This window comes from Sceloporus undulatus, chromosome 5 (assembly GCF_019175285.1).
Source record: "Sceloporus undulatus isolate JIND9_A2432 ecotype Alabama chromosome 5, SceUnd_v1.1, whole genome shotgun sequence".
NCBI lineage: Eukaryota > Metazoa > Chordata > Lepidosauria > Squamata > Phrynosomatidae > Sceloporus > Sceloporus undulatus.
The window spans coordinates 42569389-42581833 of NC_056526.1; the positions used below are offsets into that span (position 1 = coordinate 42569389).

Here is a 12445-nt window from a genome sequence, read left to right on the forward strand (position 1 = left end):
CACATAATACAACCCAGAGATTCACAGAAAGCCAGGCTCATCATGGATGCTATTACAAATATTTTTATTTATGTAGCTCTGGTCACATCAATGGGTCTACTGAACTTAAATGGCTCAAGTTAAAATAGGCAAAAGTGGTTATGGATATATGTACGCTACCAATTTAATTATGCCTACCTTTCACATAACAGTATTAATAATGCATATGCGGGTGCTGAATACATACCTGAAGCAAACCATATTTGGTTTCCACATCATAGAGCTTATATTCTTTGATGTCTGATGGTAAAGGTGAGGGAAGATTGTCCCAGTTGCCAAGAACATTGGATAAACTTGCACAAACTGGTTCTGTACAAAATGCCAAACAATCCCTAGAAGAAAATTACAAGTCAATCTTCTTGACAAATATTCACAATAAGGATTCCATATAAAGGTCAGAACAAGAGATTGGTTGGCATTTACTCAAAGTATTCTGGCAAAAAGGCAGCTAAAAATAAGACATTATGATCTAGCATTGCAATTACAGTAATAACAGCAGCATTATAATAACATTACTTTTTAACTGGTGCAGAGGCCAATAAGGCATCAAAGCAAAAAATAAAAATGGGAAAATGTAGCCCAGTGCTTCTTTTTGAAGCATTCACAGCCACCCAGAAAAAAAGAAAAAGTGAGCTCATGGTAGTGGAGAACAAGTTTGTCTTCTGTGAAATGGGCATTTTGTTGTGTTTTCTGGGGATAAGTATATGGTTTGGCAGCTGGGGTTCATACCCACATCCTCCCTCATGTTCAGTTTCCTTGTCTTCTATGGCTATTATGTGAAGGAAGTCCAAATTCTAGCTTTGGTGAGGGCGGTATCAATGATGGTTTCTCACATTTCTGTGTGTGAGTGAACACACAGTGTTCTAAGGTTAATATTAAGAAGTTTAAATATGTTAGATATATTAAGAATATGGACATAAGTTGGACATTGTACAAATATTTGAAAGAAGCAGACCATTTAGATAAATCAATAGTCTAAGCTTATGTAACTAGGTAGCTCTCCCGAAATAATCAAATTTGGAGGAACTGATTATGACAACATTTTGTGAATATTTAATAAATTCAATGAATTAATAAGAGAAACTTACCGGGATTCTTCTAATGGATGCTGTACAGTTAGCAGTCGGGGATGCCGAAGCCTTGTTAGCTGTTGGACCCCTCTTTTTAAGGAATCAATAATTTGATCCTTTTCAAATTTCTGATACTTGTCTATGAGCTTTTTATCAAAAACAAAAACTGCCACTTCCTAAGGGTAAGGCATAGAAATACAATTACTGAAGAATTAGGAACTAAAAAGAACAACTCTACAGAACCACAGTTGTACAGGCTGAGTACCCCTTATCTGAAATGCTTGGGACCAGAAGTGTTTCTTACTTCAGATATTTTTAGGTTTTGGAATACCTGTATTTGCATGGATATAATGAGACATAATGAGCCTGGAGAGAGACTGATGATTTATGGAATGGCAGGAATCCAAATGTAGTGCTTGGCCTGAATCTAGGCCTCCCACCATTTCACAGATTCTTGCATCTCTCTCCAGCTGCATCTCTCTCGTCCTGTAAACATAGTACAGATATGTAGCTCAAAATAATTTGGATTTTGAAATATTTAGAATTTCAGAATTGCAGATAAGGGATACTTAACCTGTACTTGATACTTTTCTCAAAAACTAAACAAATATCGAAATTCATACTGACTTTTAAATTTTTACAAGTTAGCCAATATTACATGAGGGCTGACAACCTGTACACACCTTGTCAGGTGCATCAATTCTATTTCTTAAGTTATGTCTTAAAAAGTCAGGCACAAGTGTCAAGCCAGCACATTTATCCACATTTTTCTCCTTTTTGCACCTGTTTTTTCTATTCAGCTCCAGTTTGTCAGCTACATCTACAGTACGGAATTATGATTTAATGTCAGTATCTAATCAGGATAAAACCATGGGTTAAAAGTGTTGTTAGCCAACTGAAAATCAGAATGGAAATCCTGCTGTTACAAACCCCAAAGCTGAAGCATCTGGGCCTACACACAAAGTGAAGAAGGAATGTGCATAGGCCTAACACTTATTTCTAGATTTGAGAAATTTGCAAATTTATGGTGCCTGTTTGCCAAGCATCTATAACCACACCAAAAAAAAAAAACCACCAGCACCCAAAAACATGTGTTAGGGAATGTGTGCGTGTGCACAAAAGCACTCAAGCAGGATCACCAAAGCCAAAAGGCCAAAATATGACTACCATAGACATAGTTTTTCATAGCTGCCTACATCAGACACATAATGTATAAATTTGCATGGGCTACTATACTGACAACTGTTGCTATGTAAAAATAATCAACCAACAGGGGATAACTGGCATTAAACATATAGGGGCAAAGCAGACAGACAGGAAGGAGCAGCTAGAAGCCTCTTTGGGCCCAGTCACCTCAGGGCTGTGGCAAACACACACCAAGTGCCTGAGGGCACCTCCTTTCACGGCTCCAAATAGGAGCGGAAAAGATCCGTTCCTTTTTGGGGCCAGTTTTGGGCTGCCTTAGCTGGTAGCCTCGGCATGACCCCAGGTTGGCTTCCTGGTGCTCCAGGGGCGTGCATTGTGTAAACGACATCCCCCCCCCCAGTAGCAGCCAGAAGTCGCTCCCATCTGCTGGTCTGTTTTGAGCCCTAGTGAACTCTTATACAATTACATTTATCCTTCCAACTCCTTTTACTCCTATTACTCCATTCCACCAAATTCCAAGGAATATGTTCCCATACTAAACCAGCACCTGGCATCTGTAATAGACTGAATGAGAGTGAACAAGCTGACGCTTAACTCAGACAATACAGAGGTGTTCCTGGTCAGATTTGAAAGACAAATCTGGAAATATGGATTTAACCTGCCCTAGATATAGTTACACTGTCCCTGAAAATACAGCTTGGGGCCTGTTTGGTCTGGATTCAGCCTTGAACCAGGAGGCCCAGGTTTCAGTGCAGTTAACTATACCCAGTCCTGGAGAAGCCTAATCTGGCCATGGTAGAAAATAAATAAATAAATAAATAATACATTTTATTTATAGCCCCCTATGGATTGAGGCGGGTTACATGTACATGGGGCTGCTTTTGCTAAGTGTTCCACAACTTCAGCTAGTCCAAAGAGCTGCATACAGATTATCAACTTGATCACATCCCTGGATCACATCCCATCCCATCCCTGAAGTTCTAATATCATGCACCAATCAAACTGTCTTTCCCTGATAACATACACCCTATTCACACATGGAAAACTCCAACCAATATGTGATAAAAGCAAGGATTGCACAATTTAGTCTCATAGACTATCTATCAACATTTGGTATACTATAAAGTAACCCCAAGGCAGCTTAAAAAACAACATAAACATAGACCTGATATAACTGAAGTACAAACAATAAAACCACTATAAAAACCTAAATAAGTCAAGAACAAGCATGACACGAACATAGCTGATATTTATTAAAAGCTTTGCAATATAAACAAATCTATACTTAATGCTTTAAATCGATCAACAATGGTTCCTTTGTATGCCCTGGTCGTTTTATCACTAGCATCAACTTCCAAGATCATAAAATATAGATAGGTCCACTAAAATGGCTGCAATTGACTGGCAGATTCCTTGGGAAGAAGATGGCCCTACAGATATCCTGGTCCCGGGATATTGACGGCCAACAACTGGCATGTTAAAATAGATCTGGTAACAAAAAGGAAGCGAACAGATACCCCCCCCCAAAAAAATCTATATTTTGTGCCATCTGAAGCTTCTGAATACTCTTCAAGGATAGTCTCATGCACATCTCATTGGAGATAACTAATGCATATAATAATAATAATAATAATAATAATAATAATAATAATAATAATAATACGTATGCAAAGGGATCTTGCAGCACCTTTGAGACTAACCAAAATATGGAAGTAGGTAGCATGAGCTTGACCCTACTTCCTCAGATGCATTTAGTGGAGTGGAAAGTTCAGAGACAGATCTATATAGCAGTCTGTCTGAGAACGTCCATAGGAATGTCAAAGGTGCTGCAAGATCTCTTCACATATTGGTTTTCCAGACAAACACGGCTATGTTGCTGAATTCTAATGTGTATATAGTTATGGCCAGATATCACCCTACCTTATCTATAAACAAATACACACAATTTCCTACACAAGAAACAAGTATAATCTCAGGAACAAGTGGCAGCATCAAAGTCCACTACACAAAGTCACTTGCCAGTCTAAAGTTCTATATAACATGCCTTGATAATCCCATGCAGCAAAAAACCAAAGTATCCCAGCCAAATCGGCTTCTTCAGAATTGGGCTATGTGGTGCCACAGTTCAGTGGAAAAGGTATGCATAAAGATCCAGACTCAATACTCTCCTATCAAGCAGGAAAGCTGGGATGAGTTCAGCTGTGAGAGGGCAGTGGAACAGCCAAAGTAAATATTAAACATCTAAATAGCTTCAGCCATATAACACCTGACCTATCTCTTTTCCAGGAAACTTTTGTCAGACCCAAATCCCTTCATGTCTTTCAGTCGCACAAATATTAACCACATATCAGCTTTATGATCAGTTATGGTGAAATGCAGGTAGATGTATTGATGCAATTGGTTCAAACTGGTGTATTTGTAAGTTTCAAAAGCTCCTTTCTTTAAAATATTCAAATAAAAACATTACTTTGTATTTATTGTATTTTATCATTGACTTTTTAATCTGCCTTTCCACTTAAAAATATAAAAAGTCAGCTAACAGTCATCACTACAAACATACAGAATTATTAAAATAGATCAATAAAGAATTGTAAATCCCTTAGAGGCCTTATTCTACAATGAAATACATTACATAACCTAGAAATGTCAAACAACATAGCATCATTTGTTAGGAACAATGCAACCACACGGAATTTAGGGAGGACATGATGAATCTATTTACACTTTGATACACTTTTTTGATATGAAAAACCATGGTTACAAAATTCACTTTTTTCACAATCTGTTAAGTATCAAGTGCATTTTAAGAACCTTATCTTAGTATGTATGGGTATCACTTGGATGTTAAAATGCATTCTTTAATAATTGTTTCATGAAATACTACTGTGATTATGTAAGAATCTTGTACAAAGTGCCCTCCAAAATCTCACCTGTTTTGTTGATTTTTTAGTGCCATTAAAAATTTTCCAAGCAAGCCCGTTGCCACCGCTAGCAATATGCCGGCCAACATCAAATTCCCGGGTGACTGGATTTCCCATGACTGCACTAGTGACATCTGCAGTCACTTTGGTAACAGTGCTCTTCAATTTATTTAGCATGGACTCCATTGTTATGACTGTATTCTAGTATGCTTCCTACAAGAAAAATAATTCTCAAAATCCATCTTGCAAATTTTGCAAAATAAAAGAACTGCATAAAAACTAAATAATATTTATATCATTTACTTAATAAAATAATGCTTTTCCGGGTGGCATTTAATCTAATTCTTTTTAAAATGAAAACATGCAGACTAAAATAAAGCCAAAAAATTAGCTCTTTAAAAATAGTTTTAACCTTCCTCAAACTCTTAGTATGAGACATGAACATTCAATTTTTATTTCTAACAGATCTTGACATAGTTAACAGTTTTTCTTATAATTTAGGTGCTAAAGAATCAGCTGTTTACACTAGAAAAGAAAGAAAACTACCTTTGAAAACGGACAAATGAGCCAACCATTCACATGACTAAACAGTCTAGATTAAGTTATCAGTTAACAAACTATGTTTTCCAAGGGAATAAGTATCCCTTTCATTGTGAGTTCAGGAACTAAATTTGTTATTCAGGTTTGACAAAGTGCATGAACTAATGTTTATGGTACATTCATTTAAAAGATTAATTGCAGTACTCTATTGGAATAGCATTGGTCATCTTATGTAGCTGAACAGCTAAACCTTTAATAAAATAATTGACAGATTGAACTATGTAGGCCCCTGCAGGCCTCCTCATACTCTGTTCTGGAAGATTTTTGTACTCTTCAGAACAGTAAGAGAGGTTGACCTAAGGAGACAGCTGTGGTGAACATTGCTGTTCTCCTTTCTGCTGACAGAAGAATTCTGCATGACATTCTGCTTAGCATTCTATAGAAGCCAATGTTAGACGTAACTTATATTTTCCATCAATTGCTATTTCTAAATAAATCAATGGATCCAGGAGTCTTTATTTTTTGACATGCTACACAGGTATAATTCAGTATACCTGTCTCCTATTTCACCTAACAAGGAATTCCAAATAAGGAACAACCCTTGAATGAAATTATAGTGTCTGCATTTTTAAAATTCATACATTTTCAATTAGCAACACTTGATTTTCTGAAACCTGTTGCTACAGGTACAGAAGGGGGGGGGGATAACTATCTGAAAAGCGAGACCTAAAGTAGGATGTTGAAAACTGCCAGGAAGCTCCAGAAGTTCTTCCTAGCATTTGGTAAGAAATTCTTTCCCCACAATTTAAATTCATTGGTTTGAATCCTGTCCTCTGAAGCTGTGGAGAAACAAGCTTGTGTCATCTTCCACATGACGTCACTGGTTTAAAGGGAGCCATCCTATCATGTCTCAATCTTTTCCAGGCCAAACACACCCAACTCCCTCACAGGGCTTGGCTTCCAGACTTGCCACTAAGTTGGTTACCCTCCTCTGGACACATTCCAACATGCTGATATCATTTTTAAACGGTGGTGTCCAAACAGATTCCACGCTGTTTCTCTCTTTCTTTGGACTACCTCTTTGGGAATCACTTCTGTTTAACGTGTTTATGTGCAAGTAAATGCAAGAGAGGGGTTGATGAGAAACAGAGTATCAAAGAGCAGAGGATACCAGCTTATGGACAAAGGGAGAAATAGTTATGCCATTGAGTTACACAAACTCTACCTAACTTTGGTCCAAGACACACTGCAGAAATAATCCAGTTTGAGACTGCTTTGACTGCCTGGGCTCAGTGCTAGGGAACCCTGGGGATTGTACAGTAGTTTATTGTGGCACCAGTGCTCTCGCAACAGAGAAGGCTAAACGTCTGACAAAACTATAGTTCCCAGAATCCCCTAGCATTGAGCCAGGGCAGTTAAAGTGGTCTCAAACTGGATTATTTCTGCAGTGTGTTTTGGATCTTTGTCTGTAGACAGACCTAACTGACTTTTCCTGTATGTTAATAGGTTGTGATAGGAAAAAGATTACCCACTCCTAGTTTGAGCATATTTCTCCCATTGTTCCATTATAAAAGATATCTTATTACTAAAATAATTCAGAGGTCAATAGAAATGGATAGAACTTTCCCGCCCAGAATATCAAGGATGTATCAAACAGTATCCCAGTATGTATGCACCTGCGGACACGTTTTTATTCACATTACAATGATGGGGATTCAATGAATGCAGACTATTCTTCTAGCTTCAACTAGCATTATGAAAGTTGTTCTCACCACTATTGACAATTTAATCCTGCCTGCTCAAAAGTAAGTCTCACTGCCACATAGACAGGCACAGTAAAGAAAGAAACCTGGTGTGTCTATGCACTTGGCATCGTAAGATTCAGTTCCAGTCATGGGAATTCTTCAGAACTTCACTTCAGATTGTAGTACTAGCCACGGATCATATTTTATACTTTGAAATAAAAAGGTTTCCACTTCACAGCTTACTGGCTCACATTTCTCACGGGAGATAAAAGCATTCTCTTCTTAAAAGTTTTTTTTTGGGGGGGGGATCAGAAAAGATGAATATTCTAGTTTCATTATACAGTATCTGGAGTAGAGAACCCCTTTTGTTGTCCATACAGTATCAATCCGCTAAAGATGACAAAGACCTTTAAACAAGAGATTTTGCTTAAAAGAGACATCTGACAGCCATAGCAACAGCTTCACTGGATGCTGGAATAAGCATAAGGGATATATATATATATATATACATACATACTATGCATGCAGACGTTATGACCCAATTGATATCTCAGCTTCTGTTAACACAACATAAGCTGCAAGCCTGCTGATACAGACCTTTTAAATACATTTTAAGAATAAACCCTGCTTGATTTTAGACACTAAATATCCTTACCAAGCCTTGTTTCCATCTTTCTAAAAACATAATACCGGGCAAGTCACACTCTTTCAGCTTCAAGAGAAGACAATGACAAATATCCTCTGAAGCTTTGCTAAAAAAATCCCTGTGACAGGATCACCTTAGAGCTGCCATAAGTCTGAAATGACTTGAAGGCACACCGCCACAACAACAACCAGCTGAAACTAGACCTACAACAGGTCCCCAATCCCTTTGAGTGAAGAAGCTCAGCAGTACCCAAGAGCAGATAGAGGTGTTTCTGGGGCTGCAGACACAGTCCAGTCTGACATCACTTCAATTGTCATGGCTCCATGCTATGGAATTCTGGGAATGGTATTTCATCATGGAACCAGAGGAAAGCCCCACCTACTTTTGAGTAGACAGCATTACAATGTCAGTACATTAAAACACAGGTGATAACTGTTTTAATAATGCTAGTGTAGTAGCTAGAAGAAGTCTGCATTCACTGAATCCACAAAATTGCAATGTGAATAGAAATGTGTGTGTGTGCGCACGCATATTGGGATACTGTGTGATGTATGTGTATGTGTGTGTCTCACATACACTGGCCCTAACCTTATCATGGTGTTTTCTTGGCAAGACTGTGGTCTAAAACACACTGCAGAAATACTCCAGTTTGAGACCGCTTTAACTGCCCTGGCTCAGTGCTAGGGAATCCCAGCAACTATAGTTCTGTGAGGCATTTAGCCTGCTCTGTCAATAAATGACAATTCCCAGGATTCCTTAGCATTGAGACATGCCACTTAAAGCGGTCTCCAACTGGATTATTTCTGCTGTGTGGTTTGGATCTTAAGTGCTACCTCCTTTAAATGCTGGGGGCAGGAAGGCGTTCCAGCCATTTTGACCATGGAGCCGTGAGAGTTAAAGTGATGTCAGACTGGGTTATTTGTGCAGCCCCAGAAACACCTCTCTCTGTTCTTAGACACTGTTTCGTCATGCAAAGGGATGGGGATCTATGCAGGCCTAGTTTCAGTTGTCAGTTGTGGTTCACCTTCAAGAGATTTCCAACTTGTGGTGACCCTATCATGGGGTTTTCTCTGCAAGAACCTCTTCAGGGGAGGTTTGCCTTTGCTTTCCCCTGAGGCTGAGAGAGTGTGACCTGCCCAAATTCAGGGATGGTGGGAGTTCCATCCATTCCTTTCAATCACTAAGATATGCTGTGTAATGGAATAGTGGAACAAGTAAGCAAAGCTCTGGGGCCACACTGAATTGCACTCCCCAGACTCCTACAGCATGGAAGCCATGGCAGTGAAAGCGGTGTCAGACTGGGTTATTTCTGCAGTCTGGGTGCAGGTCTCAAAAGAAAACAAACCTCCGCAGCCACATAAAGTGGGAGTAGCAGCCCTTGAAATCCTCTCTTCCGTATGCCAAGGGATCTTGCAGCACCTTTGAGTCTAAGGCCTAAAACACACACAGCAGGAACAATCCCAGTTTGAGACCACTTTAACTGCCCTGGAACTGTAGCTTTGTGAGACATGTAGCCTTCTTCTCTTTCAGGGAGAGCTCTGGTGCCACAACAAACTACAATTCCCAGGATTCCCTAGCACGGACTCAGGGCAGTTTAAAGCCGTCTCAAACTGGGATTAGTATTCCTGGAGTGTGTTTTGGACCTCATTCCTCCCCAGAGATCGCATAGGATTGAGCCAGGGCAGTTCAAAAGCGGTCTCGAAGTGGGATTATTATTATTATTATCATCCGCAGTGTGTTCTGGGGCTGAAGTATTCAATTGCGGAGAGAGGATCCAGGCTTCCCAGCTTCCCCTTTTTAGCTCTGTCTGCTGACAGCTTCGGAGGAGGGAAGGCCTGGAGGAGGCCCAGGCTGCCCTTCTCAGGGAGAGGAGAACCAGGCCCTCCTTCCCTTCTCCTCTTTGGGCGGAAGAGGGAGAGACCTCGGTTGCGTCCACATTGGGGGAATAATCCGGGATGGAACTGCTTTAACTGCCATGGCAGCCAAAGTGGGCTCAAAGCGGATCATTCCCCCCATATGGAGGCAGCCCCCGCCTGAGGCCCTTAAGTCTCACCTCGAACTGGAGAACAGGCGGAGGCCCTTCTTCCGTAGGTCCTGCGGCCTGACCAATGCCCCCTTCAGCCCCGCCGCCACTCAAACCATGGCGGCGGCCCCCGCCTCAGCGGAACTCCGCACTCAGGGCCACTTCCTGCTCTTCCTCTGAGAACGACTCAGACCGGAAGTGGTGAACGAAGAAGCCCCGCCCACCAACCCCAAACCCCGCCCACCGGCTGAGCCAAGACGTTCCACGGGAGAAGCCCTGATGACGGAAGTAGAGAGGAAGCGTCGACGGAAGTGACCCGCCTCTTGACACCTTGGCTCAGCGCGGAGGAACGCTGGGAATTGTAGTTTGGGTCTCAAACCTGTGGGCCTCTCTAGAGGGGTGTTTTTTTGGACTCCAGTTCCCAGAGGTCCCTGTCAGTATGCAGGAATTCTGGGAGTTGAAGTCTCAAAAAAATCTAGAGGGCCAAAGGTTGTGAACCATGTACAAACGACACTACTACACTCGTTCCTCTGTATTTGGGGCTTTGGTATTTGAGGATTTGCTCATTCACGGTTTTGAGTAATATGTCCTCTCTAGGAATATCTAGGTCCTCCAGTGCAACTCTATGGTCAACTTTGACTAAAAGTTACACCAAAGACCTAGAGAGAATACTCAACTAGGCCTTTGTAGCTCCTCCGGCGCAGTTCTATGGTCAGTGTCTGTCAGACATTGGCCACGGAGTTGCACTGGAGGACTTAGAGATTCCTAGAGAGGTGTCCTCTTGGGTAAAAACATAGTAGTTTTTGTTATTTGCGGTTTTTCCATATTCACGGGGGTCTGGTGGCCCTAACCCCAGCGAATATGGAGGGACAAGTCTACTTGCCCCATAGGGAAAACCATACTTGCCCATAGTAAATGACTGGAGAGTTGCCCATAGGGAAACATAGGTCAAGTATCCAACAGTTGGTTTTTTTACCAGACAACGCTACTTGCGCAAAGGGAAACAGTGAATATTGTATGAAGTCGAAGGCTTTCACAGCCAGCATCCAAAATTTTTTGTATGTTTTTGGGCTATGAGACCATCTTCTAGAAGAATTTATTCCTGACGTTTCACCAGCATCTTCAGAGAATGCTGACCTGGAAGAGAGCGGGTATATATACCCTGTGGCCCTGGGGAGGGAGGAGTGATTCCCATGTTAATTTGTGTATTGTTCTGTTGTTGAATGGCGATGCCTTAGGGTGGGAGGATATGCAGAGGATTAGTGTCTGTGAAGTCAAAGGCTGAGGATTTTATTCCTGGCATTGGGATTCCCTAGCATTGAGCCAGGGCAGTTCAAGTGGTCTCAAACTGGATTATTTCTGCAGTGTGTTTTGGACCTGGTTCAAAAATTGATAATCATGGTATTACAAAACTTGTGTGTTCTGTGGGGAGCTGCTACTCGGGCTAGTCTCAAAGCAGCCGACTGGAGGAATTTAACACAAAATACCTCTGCTGAAGGAATTTCAGTTACTGCCTTTTGTTACTGTATAACACTGTAATCAACTCAACATCTAGTTACTTGAAAGATTACCTTCTCCCTTATAGATTATTATTTATTATTATTAGATGCATTTGGTACTTGAGGTCATCTGGAGCAGACACTCTGAGAGCACCACAAGATCCTGAGATAAGCTCTTCTATGTTCAGAGTGGGTTACTGGGGATAGTGCATGCAGCATAGTCATTGACCCACAGCATGGTCATTGATTCTCATAGTTTTTATTGTATGTACATGTTGAAGACCTGCCTGTTTATGCATGCCTTCCTAGAATAGTTCTACATATCATGCATTTTACTTTTATGGATAATACGAATACTGCATATTGATGTTCTTTGTTTCATTCTGTAAATTTTTTTTACACTACTAGGCCAGCCAGAAAAATCAGTAGTAGCAGAACACGTTATAATAAAACATCCTGGGCATAAAATGCTGTTTGAAAACACTGAAATGCTGGGCCATGCCAACAACTATCAGGTCAGAATGCACAGGGAAGCCATTGAAATCATCCACAGACACCTGGACAATTTCAACAGGAAAGAAGAAACCCTTAAAGTAAACCAAGTTTGGCTACCAGTCCTGAAGAACACCAAAATCAAGACCCAGCAAAATGCAAATGAAATTCACCCAGGATTAGGGTTTCTCCCAGCAGACAATGGACCACTAATTAAGCAAACACAAATCCATAGCTTTTTTGTGGGGGTTTTGGGCTCTGTGGCCATGTTCTAGAAGAGTTGGGAATTTAAAAGAGTATTAAAGACCAGTCTCTTCTGGCAGG

The 12445-nt window shown here is 40.7% G+C and overlaps 1 protein-coding gene across 3 annotated transcripts in view; it reads right to left on the bottom strand.

The window, feature by feature from the left end:
- The window catches only part of SCYL2 (SCY1 like pseudokinase 2), a 33124-nt gene extending 22807 nt beyond the window's left edge, over positions 1-10317 (bottom strand). For all 3 annotated transcript variants that reach the window (XM_042467828.1, XM_042467827.1, XM_042467826.1), the window contains exons 1-4: positions 10161-10317; positions 5186-5389; positions 1128-1285; positions 227-371 (exon numbers count right to left, since the gene is read on the bottom strand). In XM_042467828.1, the coding sequence (XP_042323762.1) occupies positions 227-371; positions 1128-1285; positions 5186-5362 (480 nt within the window). In that variant the 5' untranslated portion in view covers positions 5363-5389; positions 10161-10317. The remainder of the gene's footprint in view (positions 1-226; positions 372-1127; positions 1286-5185; positions 5390-10160) is intronic.
- Positions 10318-12445: the final 2128 nt, after the last annotated feature.